Source organism: Carcharhinus amblyrhynchos, chromosome 3, assembly GCF_965287045.1.
Source record: "Carcharhinus amblyrhynchos chromosome 3, sCarAmb.v2.hapA, whole genome shotgun sequence".
Lineage (NCBI taxonomy): Eukaryota > Metazoa > Chordata > Chondrichthyes > Carcharhiniformes > Carcharhinidae > Carcharhinus > Carcharhinus amblyrhynchos.
This window is the reverse complement of record NC_137326.1, coordinates 37,588,014-37,614,078: the sequence shown is the minus strand read 5'-3', so window position 1 is coordinate 37,614,078 and position 26,065 is coordinate 37,588,014. Positions and strand designations below refer to the sequence as shown.

The 26,065-nt window shown below is 39.8% G+C and overlaps 1 protein-coding gene across 3 annotated transcripts in view; it reads left to right on the top strand.

Moving 5' to 3' along the window:
• lrig1 (leucine-rich repeats and immunoglobulin-like domains 1) overlaps window positions 1–26,065 on the top strand; it is a 147,084-nt gene that overhangs the window by 105,701 nt on the left and 15,318 nt on the right. For all 3 annotated transcript variants that reach the window (XM_080183321.1, XM_080183316.1, XM_080183308.1), the window contains exons 9-14: window positions 8,269–8,349; window positions 11,307–11,378; window positions 13,674–13,745; window positions 14,710–14,873; window positions 15,895–16,215; window positions 20,978–21,259. In XM_080183321.1, the coding sequence (XP_080039447.1) occupies window positions 8,269–8,349; window positions 11,307–11,378; window positions 13,674–13,745; window positions 14,710–14,873; window positions 15,895–16,215; window positions 20,978–21,259 (992 nt within the window). The remainder of the gene's footprint in view (window positions 1–8,268; window positions 8,350–11,306; window positions 11,379–13,673; window positions 13,746–14,709; window positions 14,874–15,894; window positions 16,216–20,977; window positions 21,260–26,065) is intronic.

The window sequence follows — 26,065 nt, the reverse complement described above, 5'->3', positions numbered from 1 at the left end:
CCCCTTCCTATAAAGGCTAGCATTCCATAAGCTTTCTTTGCAACCTTCTCCACCTGTGTTGACACCTTCAGAGACTTGTGCACTTGCACTCCCAGGTCCCTCTGCATTTCTATACTCTTAATTGGTCTCCCTTTTATCATGTAACTCCTCCCTGCATTATTCCTTCCAAAATGCATCACCTCGCATTTGTCAGGATTAAATTCCATCTGCCATCTATCTGCCCAGTATACCAACCTATCTATATCTTGCTGTGTCACCTGACAATCTTTCTCAGTATCCACCAATCCTGCCATCTTGGTGTCATCCGCAAACTTGCTGATCACACCATGTACGCCCTCTTCCAAGCCGTAGAAGAGGTCCCAGTACTGAGCCCTGCGCACGCCACTGGTGACAGACCTCCAGCCAGAACAGGACCCTTCCACTACTACTGTCTCCTATTGCCTAGCCAGTTTTCAATCCATCTAGCTACCTGTCCTTGTATCCCATGTGCCTTAACATTTTCTACCAGCCTACCGTGAGGGACTTTGCCAAACGCCTTACTGAAATCCATATAGATGACATCAACGGCTCGCCCATCGTCAACTGTTTTTGTCACCTCCTCAAAAAATTCTACCAGATTCGTAAGGCAAGACCTCTCCTGAACAAAGCCATGATGTGTATCCCTAATCAGATCGCAACGTTCCAAATGCTTACACATCCTATCCCTAAGAATTTTTTCCAACAATTTTCCTACCACCGATGTCAAACTCATTGGTCCATAATTACCAGGGTTAACCCTTTTTAAACAGCGGTACCACATTAGCTACCCTCCAGTCCTCTGTGTCCACCTGTGTCCAGTTGCCACAAGCTTAGCCTGTCTAACCCTTTTTCCTAAAACAACCTATCATTTCCAGTATTAGTCGGGTAAACCTTCTCTGAGCTGCTTCTAACAGGTTTACATATTTCCTTAAAATGGCACCAAAGTAATACACAGCACTCCAGATGTGGTCTCGCTAGTGCCCTGTACAACTGAAGCATAACCGCTATACTTTTGTATTCAATTCCCCTCGCAATAGCTTTCCTAATTACTTGCTTTATCTGCATACTAGCCTTTGTGATTTGTGCACTAGGACACCCTAATTCTTCTGCACCTCAAGAATGCTGCGATCTCTTTACCATTTCACATTTTCCCATATTGTATTCTATTTGCCAGATCTTTGCTCATTCACTTAACCTACTTGTATCATTTTGTAACTTCCTTATGTCCTCTTTACAACTTATTTTCCTGTGTCATCAAATTTGGCAACCATCCCTTGATCCAAATCATTTATACAAATTGCAAACTGTTGAGGTTCCAGCACTGATCTCTATGGCATTCACTACATCTTGCCAACCTGAAAAAGATCCATTTATGCCTATTGTGATTTCCTGTTAGCCAGCCAATCTTCTATCCATGTCAATATGTCCGCCTGCGCCCCCCCCCCCCCCCCCACACACAAGTTTTATTTCCCACAATAACCTTTGATGTAGCACTTTATCAGATGTCTTCTGGAAATCTAAGTATAGCATATCCATCAGTTTCCCTTTATCCATAGCACAGGTTACTTGTAGACTCCAATAAGTTTGTTAAACATGATTTCCCTTTCACAAAACTATGCTGACTCTGCCTGATGACCTTGAGTTTATTCAAGTACCCTACTGTAACTACTTTAATCGCTTCTAACATTTTCCCTACAAATAAACTAACTGGTCTGTAATTTTCCACTTTTTGTCTCTATCTTGCAATCTAACAGTCTAATGCATGTGTTTGCACTGATTAAAAATTCCCTCAATTCTGCATTTTTTTTGATATCTTTGCAGTCTGATGCATATGTTTGCAATTTAAAAAAGTGTCTATTCTTTACAGTCACATCCTTGGAAGTGATCTTATTGAATGGCGGGGCAGGCTCGAAGGGCTAGATGGCCTACTCCTGCTCCTATTTCTTATGTTCTCAATCTATTATACCCTTAAAAATGTTTTTACATCTTGGCATCTTTCCTGACCATCCAATTTATCATTACATATGTTGTTTGTCCATTGTCATTGATAAGGACCGCAACACCATTAGTCATTTTGAGGCTGGTTGCGGTGTATCTGAAGATGACTGATCAGGCCAATTCGGGCACGGCACGTCCTGGCATGTATTGGACAGATTTGTGTAGGCACTGTATTTGTTGCACTGATGGCTCTGGACTTGTGCAGCTCGCGCTTAAGTTGTGCTTCAGCAATATACGTTGCTTCTTAAGCTAAAACCTTGAAAGAGGACAGCCTTTGTGAATGAGGCAGCACCAGATGGAGCGGTTTTGTGCCAGCGTTTGGTCGTGTCTATGTCAAGCGACTTTGAGGAGGCCTTGAATATGTCTTTGAAACATTTCATCTGCCCTCCATGTGAGCGTCTTCCAGCATAGAGTTCCCCAAAAAGGAACTGCTTGGGTATGCACTTGTCTGACATACGGATGACGTGACCTGCCCGCCGGGACTGCATTCTCATCAGCAGCATGTGGACTGATGGTAGACTTGTTCTAGAGAGAACTTCAGTGTCTGGTACTTTGCCTTACCATCTGATGTGTAATATTTTGCAAAGACAAGTCATGTGGAAATGATTGAGCTGTCTTGCATGCCTTAGATACAAGTCTATGTTTCACAGACATACAGGAGGGTAGTGAGTACTACGGCGCTGTAGACCTTCAGTTTTGTTGCTGGGCTGATTCCTCGATGTTCCCATACAGTGGAACGAAGTCTACCAAAAGCAGAACTTGCCTTTGCTATTCTGCAGTTAACTTCTATATCAATAGTCACTGCTTGGGAGAGGGTTGCTGCCAAGTGAACTGGTCCACTGCCTGTAGCTTCTGCCCTTTGATTGTGATTATGGGCTCTGCATATGGTGCATGAGGAGCAGGCTGGTGCATGACTTCGGTCTTTTTAATGTTGATGGTGAGTCCAAAGTTGTCACAAGCTGTGGAAAATTTGTCCATACTGACTTGCATCTCTGGCTCTGAGCCAGTATACAAGGCGCAGTCATCGGCAAAGAGGAAGTGTCTCAGAACATAAAGCAGCACAGATGAATGGGTAATTCCGTTCCTACGACAAAAATGGTACCTGTTTTTTCTGTTTCCAAATACTACCTAGAGTTATGATTTTGACTTTGTTTTCCTGTTGCTATATACTAGTGCGAGGCCAATTATACTCCAACACTACATAGAAAATAGAAGTAGGAGTAGGTCATTCAAGCCTGCTCTGCCATTCATCATGATCATGGCTGATCATATTCAAAAACCTAATCCTTTAGCACCAGGAGCCATATCTAATTTGTTCTCGAAATCTCACATTTTCACCTCAACTACTTTCTGTGGTAGTGAAGTCCACAGATTCACTACTCTGTGGGTGAAGAAATTTCTCACCTCACCCTTATCCTCAAACTATGACCCCTGTTTAGGAACATTTGTTTCTGAATCTTCTGTCTAATCCTGTTTAACTTTTCTAAGTTTCTATGAGATCCCCTCTCACTCATCTAAATTCCAATAAATATAATCCTAACTGACTTAATTTTTCTTCATATGATAGTCTTGCCATCCCAGGAATCAGCCTTGTAAGCCTATGCTGCACTCCTTCTATAGCAAAAATATCCTTCCTCCAATAAGGACACTAAATTGCACATGCTACACCAGGGGTGGCCTCACCAATGACCTATACAATTACAGTAAAACATTCCTATTCCTACGCTCAAACCCTCTTGCTATGAAGTATCATTTGCTGCCTTTACTGTCTGCTGTCCCTGTGTTTGCTTTCGATGACACGTGCATGAGAAGACCAGGTCTTGCTGTCAATTTACACCCAGAGAAGAAAAAATCTGCCTTCCTATCTTCGCTACTGAAGTGGATAACACATTTATCCATATTATACTGCTTCTGCCATGCATATGCCCACTCAAACCTGTCTAAATCGCACTGATGCATCTCTGCATCCTCCTCTCAGCTCACCCTTCCATCCAACTTTGTAATCATTCTCAAATTTGGCAATATGTTTTAGTTCCCTCATCCAGATCATTAATATGTAAGTGAACGGTTGGGGGTCCTCGTACAGATCTCTGCCATACTCCACTAGTTGCTGCCTCCAATCAAAAAACACCCATTTATTCCAAATCTTAGCTTCCTTTCTGCTAACCAGCTTTATATCCATCTCAATACATAGCCCGCAATCCCATGGCTTTAACTTAATGTAGTAATCTGATATGTGAGACCTTATCTCAAATCTGAGTAAACCGTGTCGACTGGTTCTCCTTGATCGACTTTACTAGATACATCCTCAAAAAATTCCAATAGATTTGTCAAGCATGATTTAGCTTTTGCCAATTCATACTGACTTCGTCTGATAATACCGCTGTTTTCCAAATGGTGTGCTGTGAAATCCTTGATAATGGACTCTAGCAACTTGCCTACTACTGACGTTAGGCTCACTGGTCTATAGTTCCCTGTTTTCTCTCTACCTCTCTTCATACAGCTGGCTTACATTCACTACCCACTGACTCTAGGAACCATTCCAGAGTCGAAGGAACTTTAGAAAGTGACCACCAATAGATCTTATTATTTTTAGGGCCACTTTCAAGTACTCTGGGATGAAGGTTATTAGGCCCTGGAGATTTATCTGTCTTCAATTCTGTTAATTTCCCCAAAACCATTTCTCTACAAATACTGATTTCATTCAGTTCCTCACTAAAATTTGTATTTCTTGGAACTTCTGGTACATTATTCATGTCTTCCTTTGTGAAGACAGAAATAAAGTACAAATTTAATTCCTTAGCCATTTCTTTGTTCCCTGTTATGAATTCCCCTGTTTTTGACTATCTTTTTTTCATTTTACATACATACAGAAATTTTTACAGTCAGTTTTTATGTTCCCCGCTGGCTTACTTTCATACTCTCTCTTCATCTTTTTTAATTAATCCCTTGGGTTGCCTTTGCTGAATTTTAAATTGCCCCCAATCCTCAGGTTTATTGCTTTTTCTTGCCAATTTATATGGTTCTTCTTTGAATCTAATACTATCTCCAATTTCCCTTGTGGGCCATGCTTTAGCCACGGTTTCCTTTCCACTCTTGTGCCAAGTAAGAATGAACAACTTTTGGAGTTCATCTGTTCATTTTTTGAATACTTCTCTTGCCTGCCCACTGTCTGTCTTTTTAGCAATGTTTCCAAGTCCATCACAGCCAACTCATTCCTCTTACCATCATAGTTATCTTTATTGAGATTTAAGACCCTGGTTTCAGAATTAATGACCCCACTATACATCTTGATAAAGAATGGTCATCTCAGCCCAAGGGAGCTCCTGTCTAGAACTATTCCCAGCATTACCTGTATAGGGAAGATTAACCTCAAATTGTACAAAAGAAACAAAAGCTTGCTGGGAATGCTTTTTTCAAGAGTTTTGAAATCTTCAATAAATAATTTGGTGCTTTGTTTACTACTGGCACAAATGTTTTTGGTTCCTTGGTATTTCTTAACTCAGACTCCATATCTTTCTTCAATATTGCATCAATATCTTTTTTAGTCAACAGTGCAATTCCATCACCATTTCCTTTCTCTCTGTCCTTCCTAAACATTGAATAGCCTTCAATATTTAGCTCTCATCTTTGCTCACCTTTGGAGCTATGTCTCCAAAATCCCAACTCTATCATACCTCTTCACATCCATCTGTACATCTAACTTATCTATTTCATTTTGAATGCTCTGAGCGTTCAGGTACAAAACCTTCAGGTTAGTCCTTTTTAATGCTCCTTGTCCTGTTCCTTTTTTTTATTGTATCCTTATCTGATTCTGGCCCTTAATTTCTTTATCGCTTTTCTTCTCCTTGCTGTCTTTCTTTTGTTATTGATTCCTTCTGCTCTGAATCCTCACATAAGTTTCCATCTCCTTGCCATTACCACACAACCCCCGTCCCCCCTTCATTTTAAAGATTATGGCTTGGAAATGTTGAACTTTGAAACCCTTTTAAATGTATTGTAGAATAATTTTGGGACGATCCTTCCAGGAATACCAAACCTTGTATGAAAAGAAAGAATGCCTAGAGATTATTTAATATTACTTAATGTGCAATTTCATGTCAGGTGTGTGTAGATGTTTTCTGACAAAGCATACAGTTTCCAGCCTGGGGCACATTTCAGTGAAATTGATGCATTTTCTGTGATTCATTTGAATCTGGAAATTGAACCACCTCAAATTTGTTCTGAGGCCTTCCTCCAAAGATTTGCACAATTGTACATCTTCTGAAACATCATTCCTTTGTGAAGAGAAAAACCAATGTTCCAGCAAGATGTTGAAGAAATGTGATCATGATTTTTGAAACACCAGCAATACTTAGAATCCACAAGAAGAATTGGCCATAAGAGAGCCACATTGAGTGTAGAAAGTTTCCTTCCCAAGTGGCTGTAAAGAAGAAACTAAAAACACAGTAGAACAGCCTAGTAACCCAGAATTCTATCCCATGACAGCTTAGCTATGATTATTATTGGCACATATTCTTGTCTTGAAAGTAATTTTGCACCTTTGGTCTGTCATGTTTTGGATTGAAGTACAATATGAATCCTTTGGATCAAATTTTCTGTACAATTAAATGAATAACACTGCTTTGTGTTATTCAAGCTCTCAAAATATAGATATGATAAACTAATTTTAAGTCGGACCTTCATATTTTGGTGTGTTAAAATAATGATATTCTGTTTGGATAGTCATACTGTCATTTAAAGGATTTCAAAACTACATATCCTGTTTTGAAATCCATATAATTGATCTAGAGCAAGATGGTTAACTGGAAATGTAATTTTGTGATCCTTTTATATGATCGTGTGGTCCTTGTTGACATTGGTATTCTCTTAACAGATCTGTGAGATGGAAGAGGACGTAATGACTTAATGAAAGTACTCACCTTTCATTATGTTTGCAGCTGTCCACAGAATTTTCAAGGGTTCTGTAAAGCAATTAGTTGTCATTAGTTATGTCATAGCACACCACTCTATAGGGGATGGGACCAAGTAAGTGGGAATGTTTTTAAGCTAATTGGAGTGCAGGTATCTCATCAGCTGCATCCAGTTCTATCTTTGCTGCCAAATGAAAATTCTGTGCACTGAATCTTAAACCAGGTAGTATATATTAAAATATTTATTTAATATAAAATCATGTACAAAGAAGAAAAACAAAGATAGATTGAAATGAAACCGCAGTTTTTTAAAAATCTGTAGGAATGATACTGTACATTTGTAAATGTTTCTGGCATGTTTAGTGTGGTCCAGTGAGTACTGCACATCCTTGCATGTATTTCAAAGTTGTAAATATCAGCAAAGTATTACTATAATGTAGCTTGTGGAGGTGTAGAGTTAATCAGATAACAACTTCAGGGTTTCTGCATGTTGCACATATGTGGATGCCAGAAATTGTCTAAGTGCAGGAGACTGAGAATATTGTGTGTCTCCCCAACCTTGCCCTTTTGGCTAACCTAAACTGTGCATCAGAAGGCAGTAGGAAAAATAAGTACCTCTTTGATGTTGATTATATTCCATAACACACAAAAATACATTTTGTAGATGCATTGGCGTTCACAAACTTAGCAGTTTGATGTGTATGGGAGCAATAGAAAGTAAGAGGCTGAAACAGGAATAATTTGAGAAAGGTACAGATTGTCACTTGTATTTGTAAGTTTTGCAGACATAGTATTAGAAGCATTAGAACTATACCATTCCCTTACCAAAAAGGCATTTTTCTGACCACTTTGGTTTATTATGATTTTCAAATCATTGAGTCCTATATATTTTTGAGAGAGGTACAGATTGTCACTTGTATTTGTAAGTTTTGCAGATATAGTTTTAGAAGCATTAGAGCTATACCATTCCCTTGCCAAAAAAGCATTTTTCTGACCACTTTGGTTTATGATTTTCAAATCATTGAGTCCTGTATATTTTTGAAAAGGTATCCTGCAGAAATTCAAAACTGTGGGTAAATTTTAATAGTCCTAACAGTTTTATTTAACTCCAAGACAGTAGCTGTTTCATCTTGCAGAAATATAAGATCCAAAGAACGGTCGTAGTTTCTTTGGAATAAAAATGATTGACAATCTCAGAAGTACTCTGTAATGAAGATGTTATATCGGTCTGTTTAACGTAATGAACCAAAGCATTATTTTTCCTTCCCTTCTCTTTACCTTCATAATATAAATGAGTGAGACTGGAAAATTGATTGCACTTTATTTTTCTTCCCTACAGGGAACTGGACAATAATGAAATCTCAGGAATAATAGAAGATACAAATGGGGTCTTTGCTGGCTTGGATAGTCTGAGCAAGCTGTGAGTATCTCATCTTTTGAAGTCAGCCAAACTGCATACATAAAAGGGCTATTATTTTGCAACCATTGTTCTTGTGCTTGAATATTGAAAAAGAGCTTTGGGAATTAGGCTCATCTTTATGCAGAGTTCAAGAAAGTGATGAGCTGCAGTGGCTTCTAATTAGCTGTTCAATTCAGAAGATATGCCATACTTTGAATATTATAGTTATAAGAATATTTTCCAAGTTATAGAATCCTGGAAATTAAGTAAGCTCCAGATATTCATAAACACATCAGTTTAAAGAGCCCACATTTTATACAAACTATATAAATAATTCTGGTAACTGTGGGGAAAGTCTTTCAAACTGATATGAGATAAAGCACAAAGATTAGTGAAAGTCTACTTTGGTTTACTAAATAAATGTTTTTATTGAGGGTTTTTTATTTTTCCACAAGACAACAAATCCCCAAATTCTAATATAGTACAGAGTGATCATTATTCCACATATACGTACAGAAAAGACCAGCAAATACCCATACAGATGGTTCAAGTTATCAGTCATTGTAATCACCTTTCATACAGATAATAAAAGGATAAAAGAGTGGGGATAAAGCCATGAACGCATGGCACTATCATGCACCCTCTACAGGATAGCAAAGATAGAATTGTACAAAATATGGGATCCATTATGGGGTAAAATGCATACAAATTGGACCTCTAATCCTAAGACCTCCAAGCAATGAAAAGGCACTCCGGAGAAAGGGAAACTTCAGGGTATCGCCATCAGTACAAGGCATGGCAGTGTACACTCTGGTATACAATAAGTCAAGGATACTTACACCATGCTAAGACTCACCAGACCAAGACCTCGTTCTTCTCCAGTCATATCGGAGGCACTGTTCAGGCTCTCACTTCATTGGAAAACTTGAATCATATTCCACCAAAGGAATTACCGTAGGTATTGCAGACAGCAAAGAAAGCAAAAGGTATGTTCATAGTGAGAAGATCTGAGTTTAGGAATTGGATGATTTACTGCAATTGTCAGGTAGGGTGTTGGTGAGGCTGCATCTGGATATTGTGTGCAGTTTGTCTCCTTATCTGAGGAAGCATATTCTTACTACAGAGGGAGTGAAGCAGCAGTATAGCAAGCTGATTCCTGGAATGGCAGGACTGATATGAAGAGAGACTGGATTGACTGAGCTTGTAGTCCACTGGAATTTAGAAGAATAAGGGGGGATCTCAAGAAACAAAGTCCTGCGGACTGGACGGGCTAGATGTGGGAAGAATGTTCCCGATTTAGGGAAATGCAGAACTATGAGTCACAGATGAAGAAAAAGGAGTAAGCCATTCAAGATTGAGATGAGGAAGAACTTCTTCACTCCAATGATTATATTCATTGGAGTTTAGAAGAGAGAGAGAATATCATGGATACTTATAATATTCTTACAGGATTAGACAGGGTAGATTCAGAAAGGATGTTCCTGGTGGTGGGGGAGTCCAGAACCAGGGATGGTAGTTTGAGGATAAGAGATAAATGTTTTAGGACACTGAGCAAAGTGAGTAATTTTATCATTTTCCTTCTAAGTGCTGGGCGGACTTAACTGGGAGTGTTTCAGATCTGACTTTTGGGCCCATTTTTAGGCCCCCCCGCCATGCGCACTCCGCCCACAAAATTTTGAGCGTTACAGATTCGCACTGCAGAAGCCAGTGGGTGGGAGTTAACACCCCTGAAAGACTGCAGAGGGAGGTAGTGCGAGTGTTCAGGCCTCTGATGCTACACGTGCACATTTGCAGTAGCAGGGGTCTGACAGAAAAGAGCGAGCTGTCAGGCCCATGCTACTTAGGCTGCGTGAAGCAGCTCCCTCCCCCTGCAATTGCAGGGGCCCTTGGCCTGAGGTGCAGCCTCCGCCACCCAGATTGATTGATTGCAGATCCCTGAGTGGGCCCCCTTTTGCTACCCCCCCCAACTCCCACTAATCACAGAATAGCAGTGGACCCCCTATTGCCTTTGGCCCTTCCCCGTTAGCCCGATGGGCATTGCCCAGGTATCAGGGTGGCTCTGGCACTGCCCAAGGAGTACCTCTCCCAAATCCCCCTGCCCCCCACTCCCCGCTCCCCATATGCCCTTGGCTTCCTCAGGAGGCCTCCATATCCTGTGGTTCCACCGGCGAGGTCAGGTCATGGGGAGCATGTCTATTCCTCGCCAGCGGGAATCTTTTCCTTGCGAGGCCATAAAGCAGCGGGTCGCGTCCAGATGATTGAGTGTCAGGTTCAGTAAAGAGATGCAAATGTAAGTATATTAACCTGTCTCTTTCCCATTTCCGGTGAGAGACTGACTGAGCCAGATATCCGGCACTCGTAAAATGGCGCTGGTTACGAAAACTTGCACCGGTCGCTCTCAGCGCTTTATGGCTGACTTTACCACCATGTGATGCCCAAAAACAGGCACAACACTGGTAAAATTGCCCCCAAAGTATGTGAACAAAGTTACAGGTCTAAAACAGTTCCATGCTGAAGTCCAGCTTTGTTTGGATGTAGTTAGCTTGAGGTTAGTGTTTTTAGTGTTTCAGAAAGGCGTGCAAGGGCAGGAAGTAAAGTAAAAGCAAGATTTTGCTGGAGGGTTTTGGAACTATTATAAGAATTCTGTCCAGTGTAATGCTGGAAGCTGCAGCTGTCGGCACAGTCAATCTTATTCATTATTTGCTGCTGATCATTGGACAGATCTTTTTATTTTAGCAAGCTGATATTTCTTGGTACTTAAGATCTAATTTAATGTGAGCCACATGTTTTATCCTCTTGCAATTCATGAATGCTCAAAACTTTTTTTAAATGAAGCAAAACCCAGTGCTAAATTTTCATTTTAATCTGGGAGCAGTTCAGATTTCCTGCTCCTCTTATAGTTTCTTTATCTGATTTTGCTGAACTAATTGTGCTTACTCTTTTTCCATTTATCTCTTGTATGTGTTTGGAAACTGCAGCACACTGTTTGGAAACAAGATCAAATCCATAGCCAAAAAAGCATTCATAGGACTGGAGGCCCTAGAACACCTGTGAGTATCCCATAATACACTGAGTTAACATTCTGCCAAGAATGGCTGCTTTAATAGACTGCTAGCAATTTAATAGCTTCTTTGTAAACTGAGAAGAAGTTACATTTGCTGAGGCCATCTGCTTCCTCCTTGAATTTAGTCTAAACTTTGGCTCTATTTTTATTTTGCCCATAAGACATTAAAGGAAAACTCCAGGCTCCAGATAACTTTAAATTTAATACAAGCTTCCTTCCCATTAATATCTCTGTTTTTGCTAACTAATTTCATAATTCTTTGAGTTTGAGTCAGAGACTTTGGAGGGATCTGACTTACTTACCTGGATAGCTACCCGGGAAATGTTAGACAGGAAAAACATATATGTAATTCCTGTATATATACAGTTGGCACCCTGGCCTCTGCTTCCAATCTGGCTCTCTGATGGCACCACTCTACCCTCTGGCACCCTGCACCTATCCCATTCCCTGTCTGTGACTGCCAGTTCTTGGAAGGTTTGGCCCTTTGGTGACTCAAAGCTGTAATCTCCATGATTTGTATTTTACTTTACTCAAAATTTTACAATTCATCCCAATAGGAAATACTGATAACAATACTTAAACCAATAAACTTTAGGTTCATAAAGTACACTTGTACTATTTTTAATCTCTAGTATTTCAGCATATTTTTGTTGACTTGGGAGATTCATTTAGCATGCCGAGTCCAGCATGCTTAATACAAAATTGTGTAAGAGTGAGTTGCACATAATTGAAATGCACGCTCCCTCAAATTTTTTTTAACAATTCTATCAAATTATATAAAAATTGCTGCTAGGGCATTCTGTCATGCTAACATTTTGGGATCTGAATTTTTTTCTCAAGAGCAGAACACCTCGTCCAGTGAGTTTTCTGCAATGAAGAGCAATCCTTATTTGTGGAAACTAATGTTTCAAGTTAGGAAAGAACTTGCATTTTTAAATGACTTTCAACCTCAATGTTCCAAAAGGCTTACTGGTCAACTATATATCGATGAAGACTAGCCAATCTTGTATTAATGAAATCTAGTCACTTGTACCATTTCAATGAAATTATAGAATTCCTATGGTGCAGAAGGAGGCCATTCAGCCCATCAAGTCTGTACCGACCACAATCCCACTCAGGCCCTATTCCCGTAACCCCACATATTTACCCTATTAATCCCCTGACACTAGGGTTAATTTAACATGGCCAATCAACTTAACCCTCACATCTTTGGAGCGTGGGAGGAAGCTGGAGCATCCCAGGGGAGAGAGTGCAAACTCCACACACAGTGATCCAAGGCTGGAATTGAACCCGGCTCCCTAGCGCTGTGAGGCAGCAGTGCTAACAACTGTGCCTCAGTGCCATCCCATGATGATGAGTAAATAATTTGTTTTTAGTGAAGTTTCAGTGAGAGAATGCACATGTTCTTCATGGTGCCATGAGATTTTTATGCTCATCCTAGAGTGAGCACAGTAAAAAGTCTGACAACACCAGGTTTTAGTCCAACTAAAACTTGGTGTTGTCAGACTTTTTAGTGTGTTTACGCCAGTCCAACGCCGGCATACCCACATCATCCTAGAGTGGCCAGGCTTTTAATGTCTCAACTGAAAGGTTGCAGCACCAATAGCTTTATACTCCATTGGTGATGCACTGAGTGTGAGCTTAGATTTAGTGATCAAGTTTCTAAAATGCGTCATCAAACAATAACTTTCTGACTGAAGAGAGAGTTCTATCAGAGAGCCAAGGTTGATATTTTGATTGTGGTTAAATGTGTTTTCAAATTATTTTCATTATTTAGTATTACGTTTTGTTTAAATTTAATACATGTATTTGAACAAAATAGTTGCATTTTTATATTTTTAATTTGGAATTGTATATATTTTTACACAAAACAGTACTTTTCCCATTAGACTTATCTCATTATTTCAGGACATTAGTGTTGAGTGGAATTATATTCCAGAAGGGTTAAGTATTTTTAAATAGTATTTACATGTGTTTGCCTAATACTCAATGTGATGAACTTAAATGGCTTCAGATATAGACCAATTCTAGATTTTCTTTGCTAACCCTGCAATAAATTATTAAAAGGCCTGTATAAATTTAAGTATCTCCAGCTCAAATGTAAAAGGCAGATACCAAGATGACACACAGCAGTAGACTGTTTATATGTTATATTAGCTTGCAGAAACTATTTTATGAACAAATTAGCTTTCATACCTTGTGGGGAGCTTTTGAATGTTGATTGTCTCTTTTGGCCATTTTGAAGAAGTGTGCAAAAAAACTCCAATTTGTCCTTGTGTAGAAACCTGGCGAATAATATGATCAGGTCTATCCAGGGAGAAGCATTTACCAAAATGAAAAGTCTGAAAGAACTGTAAGTAAATAAAAATGCATCATTTTAACTTGTGTTTAATATATGTTTTAACTAGAAGTAGCCTAGTGGACAGAAAGTAATTGCATTTTGAAATAGTGATGTTTGTGGGTAGAACTCTTACTTTCAGGCAGTTGCCAATCCGGGTGCAAATATGAATTGAATATTTTGTTTAGGTTCCTGTTCATTAATTTGCATATTGTCAAACTTGGGATATTCCATGAGCCAGCACATTTGGACAGCGTTTTAGAAATTTTTTAAAGCTATTTGCATTAAGTAGAATTTTTTGCTGAATTTGGAAGTGGTAATCTGGAGTGGTTTTAGTGATTCAGCTGAAAACGTACACATCACAAAATGATAGTTGTTGTTCATCAGCATTTGATTCACCACTGTGAAAAATATTCTGTTTAACTGAAAATGACCTCAAAAGAGAGAGCAAGAACATGTTGCTAGTATAATTTGTTCAGCAGTCAGTTTCTTGGGCAATTCAGTCTTGTTATTTACAATCTTTTTTTTGAATGCACCTATTAATGCTTTTTCACCAAAAAAAAGCTTAATTTTCAGCATCAAATTGTGGATTTAGCCAAAACTTGCCATGATTGGGGAACATGGCCTATTTTGTGGGGAGGGGGAGGAGAGATTGCTCTTTTCAACATGATGATTTTAAAACGTGCAAAAGATCATGAAAACTCAATTTGGAGTTAATCCTTGACCTTTTCCATTATTTTTGGTCAATTTTGGGAAAATCCAGCACAGCTAGACTACCATACAAACTTCAACACTGGATGGTCCTAGGCTGTTGGACTGCACAGTGCTTAGATCTTTCAGCTTTCCTTCAATAGTGCATATAGTTATGTTAGTTTTTCTGTTGCACCTTCAGATTTAATAGAGGGGTACAATTTCTGCCCTTTACAAAAAAAAAGTTATATATTGTCCACCCTGACTAATGTATGATGTGCTTCTGCAGATCTATGAACAGTGATAGCTTTTTATGTGACTGCCAATTAAAATGGCTGCCACAGTGGCTCATAGCAAGAGGCTTCCAATCCAGTGTAATTGCTATGTGTGCTCATCCAGAATCACTGAAAGGCAAAAGTATCTTCGTTGTGTCTGCAGAGAGTTTTGTTTGTGGTAAGTTTTTTTAAGTGATGAAAAGCTTTGAATACTTGTGGGCATATTTCTACTGGAACTGTAGTCATTGTGCTAATAATTAGACTAATTTTAGAAGCTGACATTGTCAAATGACTAACTGACTTAGTTGGTTTCTACAGCTTCAGTAGTCTTATTGTGGAAATCAGACTGTTCAGTTGTTGCTCAAATGTTAAATTGGGCTGCATGAATCTCTAATTTGCTTGAAGTGGAATTTGGAATACAATTTTTTTCCCCAAAGTTCACTTGATGCAAAAGCTGTTCCAATGATATTATTGGAGCAGCAATGATATTATTGGCAGCAGAGAGGTGTGTGGTCAATGTAACCTGCTTGATGATCTATCTCGGTTAAAAAAAAACTGCTCGTCTGTATTTGGTACACCTGTGTTGTAACTGACATGGGGTCTTTGCTATGTTGGAGTAGCAGGCAAAAGCCTAACTCTGGCTGTTGTGTAGTGCACATAGTTGATTTAATGCACTATGGTGAAATGTGTAAACATTTTTTAATGCCATGTGAAAAGTATGGCTCATGCCTTTGAGGAATGCTCATTATGATATTGAGACCAATTGTTCACTGCAGGTTTTGCAGCTATAATAGTGAATTCACCTATATTTTTTCAAAATCTTAACATTTGCAGTTCTTTCTTGTCCTCTTTAGTAATTCAGGATTTTGGAAAACTGAAGAGTAATTTATTTTGTTTGACAAGTTTTTCATTCAGGCAAAAACATCAACATGTTCCATTTTGAAAAATTTTGCTCAGTGATTCTGTTGGCTGAATATTTTGTTAACATTCTGCTAGTGATTCTCTTTCTGTCTGATGCATTAAACCTGGAATCTTAGACTTTATTCTCCTTGGTTATACCCTTTATAATTCATTTTATTGTGTGTTGATTATATCAGTGCTTTATTTTTCCAACAGTCTGTTGCCCATCCAGAGCAATATACATTGTTAGTGTAAATGATAAACTGTTCTTTACATATGTTTTCTGTTTAATTATTCAGATGACTTTCCGAAGCCTCAGATCATAGTTCAGCCTGAGACAACAATGGCGATGCTTGGCAAAGACATACATTTCACTTGTTCTGCAGCAAGCAGTAGCAACTTTCCAATGATATTTGCTTGGAAGAAAGATCATGAGATTCTTCATGATGCTGAGATTGAGAACTTTGCACATGTTCGGGCAAAGGATGGTGAAGTAATGGAATACACTACCATTCTTCATTTAAGAAAAGTGAAATTTACAGATGAGGGAAGATATCAATGTATTATAACTAACAACTTTGGCTCAACCTACTCCAATAAAGCCAAGCTTACTGTTAATGGTGAGTATAAGCAGGTAAAACACTTGATGGGGTGCAAAATTCCTCATTTTGAATTTTAAATGTTGCTTAAAAATGTGAGTCCAAGATGGTGACTTCCCAAATTCGGGAGAGTAGCTGGCTTAAAACTTTAAGATGCTTTTTATATTGCAATTTAATCTTGTTATAGAATGACCCTTAGTTATTACATCTGTTGCCACGTTTTCCTGCCTTCAAACTTTTTTCAGTGATCTTCTCAGTCATTATTTGTTCAAGAATGTTTACAAGATTCTTGAAGCTGACTCTGTTAAGAGCATCTTTGCTAGTGGAGTGGATATGATCTAATGTGACTGCCCCAGAAGCAGATCCTGCTTCAAGGAACTTTATTTGACCCTCTTTATCTCTTTCAACAAGGCTGATTATTGATACAAAAATAGCAAATGCTGGAAAATTTCAGCAGGTCTGACAGCATCTATGGAGACAATATACTTTGAGGCTGGATGCCCCAGTATTCTTTCTCCTCAGATTCTGTCAGACCTGCTGGGATTTTACAGCATTTTCTCTTTTTGTTTTAGATTCCAGCATCTGCAATATTTTGCTTTGATCCTGCTGATTATTGATGCCTCAGCCCAGCCATATGCATGGGGAATTATGTAGAAAGAGTGAACCAAGGGCAAGTGGACTCCACTTTGGGCACAATGGGTTGACACAGGCGTGATGAGGTTTAGATAGGGTGGATAGTGATAGCCTTTTTCCTCGGATGGAGAAAGCTAGCACGAGGGGGCATGGCTTTAAATTAAGGGGGGTTAGTTATAGGACGGATGTCAGGGGTAGGTTCTTTACCCAGAGGGTGGTGAGGGATTGGAATGCCCTGCCTGCTGCAGTTGTAAATGCGCCTAGTTTGGGGGCGTTTAAGAGATCCGTGGATAGGTTTATGGACGAAAAGGGATTGGTTTAGGTTAGTGGGTCATTATTTTTTAACTGGTCGGCGCAACATCGTGGGCCGAAGGGCCTGTTCTGCGCTGTAGTGTTCTATGTTCTATGAGTGAATAGCTGGCTGCATTCTGCAATAAAAGATCACAAGCAATAGGAGCAGGAATAACCCATTCAGTTTCTTAAGCATGCTCTGACATTCAATAAGTTCAGTAAGAAGTCTGACAACACCAGGTTTAAGTCCAACCGATTTATTTGATAGTAAACTCACAAACTCATAAATCGGTTGGATTTAAACCTGGTGTTGTCAGACATCTTACTGTGTTTACCCCAGTCCAACGCCGGCACCTCCACATCATGACCACTATTCAATAAGTTCACAGATGATCTCCACCTTCAACTTCACTTTCCTACTTACAACCCCATAACTTAACTCCTTGCAGATCAAAAATCTGTCAGACTTAGTGTTGAATATGTTCAGTGGTCCAGCCTCTGTTGCTGTCTTGGGTAGAGAATTCCAAAAGCCAGCAACTGAGTAAAGAAATTCCTCCTCATCACAGTCTTAATTGGGAGATCCTTATTTTTAAACAGTGCCCCCAGTTCCAGATACCCCCTTATGGGGAATCATCTCCTCAGCAGCTATCCAGGCAAGCAGTAAACTTTTAAAACTTCTTTAAAATATTTGCATCTCATTCCTTTAAACTCCAATATACGTAGGCCCAGCTATGCTCAACTTGTCTCATAAAACAATTCCTTTACCTTAGGAATCAGCCTAATGAACATTTTCTGAATTGTTTCCAATGCAACTATAACTTTACCTAAGTACAGAGATCCAAATTGTACTGGAAGTGCAAGTTCCTCATTCCCTTAACAGTTATAGCAAGAATACATCCTCTTGCAATAAAGGCAAATATTCCATTTGCCTTCCTAATTACTTGCTGCATGCTAATCTTTTGTGATTTGTATGCAAGGACACCCAGATTCTTCTGTACTGGACCATCCTCCTTTCTAAGAACATAAGAAATAGGAGCAGGAGGAGGCCATCTAACCCTTCGAGCCTGCCCCGCCATTCAAAAGATCGTGGCTGATCTAAAGTGGATCAGTTCCACCTTCCCGCTTTCTCCCCATAACCCTTAATTCCCTTGTCTATCAAAAACCTGTCTATCAAAAACCTATCTACCCGTGACTTACATATACTTAGCGAGGTAGCCTCCACCACTTCAACGGGCAGAGAATTCCAGAGATTCACCACCCTTTGAGTGAATAAGTTCCTCCTCAACTCCGTTCTAAACTGCCCCCCCTCTTATGTTGAGGCTATGCCCTCTAGTCCTGCTGTCCTTTCTGAGTGGGAAGAATCTCTCTCCCTCTACCCTATCCATCCCTTTCTTTATCTTATACGTTTCTGTAAGATCCCCCCTCATCCTTCTAAACTCCAATGAGTACAGACCCAGTCTATTTAGTCTCTCGTCATAGTCCAACCCCCTTATCTCCGGTATCAGCCTAGTGAACCTCCTCTGCACTCCCTCCAAGACCAAAATATCCTTGCGCAAGTGTGGCGACCAAAACTGCACACAGTACTCCAGCTGTGGCCTCACCAGTGCCCTGTACAGTTGCAGCAAGACCTCCTTGCTTTTATATTCTATCCCCCTTGCTATAAAGGCCAGCATTCCATTCGCCTTCTTGATCACCTGCTGCACCTGCAGACTGGGTTTTTGTGACTCATGCACAAGAACCCCCAGGTCCCTCTGAACCGTAACATGCTGCAGCTTTTCGCCCTTTAAATAGTAACCCCTCCTACTATTATTTCTGCCAAAGTGGATAACCTCACACTTGCTAACATTGTACTCCATGTGCCAGGTCCTCGCCCACTTGCTCAGCCTATCCAGATCCCTCTGCAGACTTTCCAAACCCTCCGCACAATTTGCTTTTCCACTCATCTTTGTGTCATCAGCAAATTTCGACACCCTACACTCAGCCCCCTCCTCCAGATCATCTATATAAATGGTAAATAGCTAAGGCCCCAGCACCGATCCCTGCGGCACTCCACTAGTCACCAACCGCCAACCAGAATAGCACCCATTGATACCAACTCTCTGCCTCCTATTTGACAACTAATCCTCTATCCGTGCTAACGCCTTACCCCCAACTCCATGCACCCTAACCTTCTGAAGCAACCTTTTGTGCGGCACCTTATCAAACGCCTTTTGAAAATCGAGAAACACCACACTTAATTTAAATAAGATTCTGCTTCCCTTTCTTACTGCCAAAGTGGACAACTTGACGTTTTTCCTTATACTGTTGAATTTTTGCTGACACGTTTATACTATATATCCCTTTTCACACGATTTGTATTGTCTTCCCAAATTGCTTTCTCACCTAACTTTGTAGTGTTAACAAATTTGCCTACATTTGGTCTCTTCATCCACTACGATATAGATTTTAAAAAGTTGAGGCTCCAGCACTGATCCCTGTGGCACTCCACTACATGGTTTACAAACTTGAAAAGTATCCACTTATCACAACCCTATTTCCTATTAATTAACCAATCCAAATCCATATCCATGTTAATATTTGTGTTGTAATCTTTTAGGTGTTGCCTTATCGAATCCCTTTTAAAACTCCAAAGACTGTTTCTCTACTGGTTCCCTTTTATCTCCCCTGCTTGCTACACCCTCCTAAACACAATTTCCCCTCTGCAACACAACGTTGAGTCTGCCTGATTTTATGGTTTTCTAAATATCTTGTTACCTACCTCCTTAATAGTGGATTCTAGCATTTTCCCAATAACAGATGTTGAGACTAACTAACCTGTAGTTTCCTGTTTTCTGTCTCCTCTCTGGAATAGACGTGGTACATTTGCAGTTTTCAAATCCACTGGGACCTTTGCAGAATTTTGGAAGATAATAATTCTGTGAACAAATTTGAAGTAATGAATATTATAGTTAGCTGCAGCCTGATTTCACACTGCAGGATCAATAAGTTGCTTTTGGCTGGATAGCATGGTGGTACTTTTGGCAGGATGTAATGCTGATTTCCCAAAGGTTGGAGAACAATAAAGCGGCACCACCACTTTTGAATCAAAATTTAGTTTTCCAGGATATTTTTGGAGCATTGCATTCATTTCATGCCATTATTGTGGCATGAGCGTTGTTTCTGGAGCAATGAATAGGGAATCAAATATACTGTTCCTGATGAAATATACCTCTTTTTGTGTGTGAAAATTATTTGGAAATCTATCCATTGATAATTAAGTTAACTTCTGGCAGAAGGCCATTGAATTGTTTGGAACTCTCGATGGTTATATCGATGTGAGGAACATCGAACAGCTGTAGGGGCTAGTGCTACATCCTACATCCATGTTCTGGCTTACAATTTGGTAAACTTGGCTTGTTTGTGCAAAAACCACAGCTTGATTTTAAAATGTTTGAAAATGTGCATTCTTCTATATTCCTTTATTTTTTATTTAAACAGTGGAACCTTTGAATCCTGGTCCTGTGAGCACAGGTTTGCCACTGTTCCTAAATCTGTCTGTCTTCGAGACCACCTGTCTAAGCAGCTTCTGGCAGTTTCATGTTTTACTTGCACACAGCTGACAAGACACATTGTTGGAGTAATTGCAGTGCAAACGCAATTCCAAACTTAGTACTGTTATTGTAATGTTAGTTTGTTTTATGATAAAAATGAAAATCTGATATTTCTATTTTAATTTTCTTCCAAATTTGAAGTAAATTGAATCAAAAGAGATCTGAAATGTCTTCCTCAACTCATTTAATTAACAATATTTGAACAATGTAAATTTACTTGTGAGGAAAACAAAATCATTGACTTTGAATTCAACATTTTATGTTTGCAGTGTTACCATCATTTGTTAAGACTCCAAGAGATATAACAATCCGAACTGGAGCCAATGCTCGCCTTGAATGTGCTGCCACTGGTCACCCAACTCCACAGATTGCATGGCAGAAGGACGGAGGGACAGATTTTCCTGCAGCTCGGGAAAGACGGATGCATGTGATGCCTGAAGATGATGTTTTCTTCATCGTGGATGTAAAAATTGAAGACCTGGGGGTTTACACTTGTACAGCCCAAAATATTGCTGGGGCCATTTCGGCCAATGCTTCCCTCATGGTGTTGGGTAGGTGGATTCTGCGTTTATGTATAGATGTTTTATGTAGAATTGCCTGTTACAGAATTTTTAGTATCTAAAATCACGAATTCATTACAAAGTAAGAAATTATCCATCAGTGTTCAGATGTTTGTTCCCACTTATTATGGGAAAATTTGTAGATCTTTTAATTAACAGGCAAGTAAGATTGTTTGCTGCTCTCAATTCAGTATCACTACAGCTTGTAAGTATAATCTTTGTGTGAATGAATACAAATTTGGGTTGTGATAAAGCACAAGGAAATAAATGGTTTCCTTTTTTGAAGTTCTCTTCCATACCGAAATTTAGAAAAATTAACAAAATTCAGATACTACTTTAGTGAGATTTTTTTCAGTGAATTACTTCCCAGAAAGATCTAAAGTTTGGGTCTATATTCTTTGAATTGTTCCAATTACTTCCCTTCCCAGAAAAATCTAATGTTTGGGTCTATATTCTTTGAATTGTTCATTTATACTGGCATCTTGCCTATGTTGTGCAATGCCCCATTTCAAATTCTGTCCCTTCTTTAACAATCCCCTTTTACATATGGGTTGTAAATATTTAAACTGAGGTAGGCAGACTTTTCTAAAGACAATAATAACTATGGTCTGCCTGTTACCATTGTGCAAAATTTCTCCCCTCCTTGTCTTTCAATATTTTCATTCTAATTAAATAAAACCCAGTCCCTTATTTTGTCTATATATTTGCTTCTCAGTTAAAATGATGCTTGGTTTGGCATACCAGAATCCTAGCAATTTATACAAGTCGCAATACAGAAACAGTCTGTTTCATCCAATCAGTCTTTGTTGATGTTTGCACTCTGTGAACAAATAATTCTAATCACGTTTACCCACCTTGTTCTCACAGCCATTTATTGCCCTTGCGCTTCATCCACCTACTCAATCTAATCTTGAATGTTGACTTAGTGTCTATCTCAATGATAAAGCCTGGAAGTGAGCTCTGCAACTTCACAAAAGCAAAATACTGCAGGTGCTGGAAATCTGAAAAACAAAGTGCAGGAAATACTCCAGTCAGGCAGAATCTGGAGCGAGAAACTGTTGACACTTTAGGCCTGTGGCCTTTCATCACAACTAGTAAAAGTTAGAAATGTAACAGGTTTTGTTGAAGTGAAAGGGGAGACAGTGGGAAGAACAATAGTTTGTTATAGGATGCGAGGCAGGGAAAGTTAACTGACACCAGTTTTCATGGTGCAAGGCCAAAGGGAATGGGACAAGTAAAGAAACAATAGATATGTATAGGTGAGGTGTGAATGGCAGGATAGTTGCTGTCCTCATCCAAACTGGAGGAAATAAGAGGAAAACAAGACAGAAAATGAAGCCAACAAGGAGAGACAAACCAAATTGGGGTGGAAGCTATGTTCTAAAATTGCTGAACATTGTTTCGAGCCCAGAGTGCTGTGAAGTGCCCAATCCAAAGATGAAACTTCATTGTAGCAGGCCGTGAACCAAATGGTCAGTGTGGAGAATTAAAATAGCAGGTAGCTGGAAGCTCAGAGTCACACTTAGACTGAACATAGATATTCTGCAAAGGACAGTCTGCATTTGGTCTACCCAGTATAGAGACGATCATACCATGAGCAGTGAGCTCAGCACACCAAATTTAAAACTTTGGGACCTTGAACAATGAAAAGGGAGGAGGTGAAAGGACAGATGTTGCATCTACTACTGTTGTAGGAAATGAAGGTTGTGTGTGGGATGTCCAAGGAGTATACCAAGGTGTCCTGGGGGAAACAGTGCCTTTGGAGTGCTGAAATGGTATTAGAGGAGAGGAAGTATTTGGCGGTGGCATCATACTGAAGATGGTAGAGGATTATTCATTGAATATGGAGGCTGGTAGGATGGAAGGTGATTTCAAGGACAATCTTATTGTGGTTGTGGGAGAGAGGGCATGAGCAATTGAAGTGTGTGAAATAGAACGGACACAGTTGTCGACCCTGTCAATGACGTTTTGGGATCTGAGTGGGTAAGGAAGTGAGGGGACCCTTTCAAATGAGGAAAAAGAACACATGAGAAGTGCTAGCATGGAAGGTTGCATTGTTTGAACAACAAAACTAGAAGAACGGAACAAAGTCCTTGTAGAAAGCTCAGTGTGAGGAACTGTAATCAAGGTCGCTGAGGGAATTGGTGTGCTTACAATGAATGTTGTTGATAACCTATCTCCAGAAATAGATGCAGAGAAATCAAGGAAGGGAAGTGCCAGATTACATTAAATATATGGTACAGAAGTAGATCATTCAGCCCATCCTGACATTTATGCACCACTCAAATCTCTATGTATATCTACCATTGTGACCCTCTGTATGCCGCCGCTGCTTGTCCAACTTTTCGTTTGAGTGCATTGATACTATTCACTTCAACCAACTCAATGGACTTTTGCAAACCTCTCCAAAGAGGACATTAAACCATAAACTACCAGGCTTGGACTATGTCAACATTGTGGTCAGGATCAATGGGGTACTTAAGGTGCATTCAACTGTTAAAGGAAATAAAATTAACCACCTGTGGGTGGAAGATGATAGAAATCCATTGAGTGGATAGTTGAATCTTTCACGAGGCACTGCACGTTGCATTTGAAGCCTTTAAGAGGGTTTAAATGACTTCAGATTGTTGGGAAGCCTCAACTTCAAATCAAAGTTGTGTATACACACTGGGGCTGAGTACACAGCTGTACAGAATGCCCCCACCCCCAGGTGAAATTGATGCCTCTGTCAGAGGACTTCAAAGGGTTCTGCTCATACCTGCAGCGTCTGATAGGGTGAAAGGAAAGTCTGTGCTCCAGAATGGTGTGCTGCAATGATATGAGATCTTGCCAGGTGACCTGAGGGCATGGAGATTAAAGTGACAGGCAGGAATACAGATATTGATCACAGGGTCTGCCTGAAATCACAATGCCAGGGGTGATCTACAGGTCTGACAGAGCTAGTAGGGGCAGTCCAGCCATGACACCCCCATTCCAGCGGTGAGTGGAGAGGTCAACCCCTTATCCCCAGCTTGAGCCCACATAACTCCCAGGACCTTTTGAAGGATCTGTTCTCTGCAGCCTGGCAGCAGCAGAGGGGTAAATGGCTACCAGACCTACCTCCTTGAGCCCCTGGGATATAAAGCACCATGCCAGGATGTCAGTGCCAGGTTTTAAAGTTTATTTATCAGTCACAAGTAAGGCTTATATTAACACTGCAATTAAGTTACTGTGAAATTGCCCTAGTTGTCACAGTTCGGCACCTGTTTGGGTCAATGCGTCTAACGAGCACATTTTTCAGAATGTGGGAGGAAACCAGAGCGCCCAGAGGAAATCCACACATACACAGGGAGAATGTGCAAACTCCATGCAGACAGTGACCCAAACCTGGAATCGATCCCTGGTGCTGTGAAGCAACAGTGTTAACACTGTGCTACCCCTGTGTCACCCCGATTCCAGGGGGCTGTGCACTGTTGGCAGTGCCAGTGGTTGGTGGTGCTTCCTCGACCCTTGGGGTCCTACACCCAGGTCCTTGCTTGTGAGGACCTTTACAAAAGCCTACCCAGCGCAGATTTTGCTGGGGAGGTGGATGAATAGCAAGCGGGGATTGAATTGGGTTTCATGCGTGCAAATTGTATTTAAAGTGATTAAGACACCAAACCGTTTTATGCCCAATTCTCCACGTCATTGTGATGAGCACTGGAAGCTAGTGGGCCTAGAGAATCCCTCTGTCCCACCTGCAGTATTTCCAATAAATAAATTATGTCCCTATTCTTCCTTCCAAAGTGTGTGCTATCTCATTTATCTGTGTCATTTGCCAATTATCTGTCCATTCTCTAAACTTATTCATGCTTTACAGTTTGTTGCAGTCCCCCATAGTATTGACTATCCCCTCCCCCAAATTTGGTGTCATGTGCAATTTTAGAAATTGTTTTTGATTCCAAGTTCAAATCATTAATGTAAATTGCGAACAGCAATGGTCCCAGCACTGATTCTTATGGAACACTACTTTCCATCTTCTGTCATATGAATAACTATACTTCACACTCTGCTTTCTGTTTTAACCAGCTAGAAATCCATCCTGCTACTTGTCACCTGACTCCACATTCATTCTCTGACCGCCTTCAATAGGGTATTTTGGGAAGCCTATTGAAGACCCTTTGAAAATCCAGATAAATTACACATGCTGTATTACTATTGACTACATTTACTTCCTCAAAAAAAATTAGTAAATTTGGTGAAGGAAGATTTTTCGTTTTGAAATCCATGTTGATTTAATTATCTTTTTGTTTCTAGATGTTCTATTTTCCCGGCTAGTGGGGATTTCATTATTTTTCCTACTGATGATATGAAGCTGACTGGTCTATTGTTCTAACGTAATAATGGAAACAAAATACTGCAGATACTGGAAATCTGAAATAAAAACAGAAAATGCTAGAAAGCCTCAGCAGATCTGGCAGCAACTGTGGACACAGTAAGAAGTCTCGACTTTCATTGGTGTTGTGAGATTTCTTACTGTGTTTACCCCAGTCCAATGCCAGCATCTCCACATCAGCACCTGTGGAGACAGAAACAGAGTCAATCTTTTAAATCTGTATGATTCTGTTTCAAAATTGTTCATTATTTTTTGTCTCCCTTAAACACAGGAATTGCATTAACTATTCCCCAGACTACTGGCACTATACCTTTTTCCAATGAGTTATTAAATTGCTCTGCCATCTCTTTCCTAAATTCTTTAAAATATGTGAATGCAATCCATCTGCTTATGAGTTTAGTTTTTGTTTTGTTTGAGATTACTACAATGCAAACTTTTAAAAT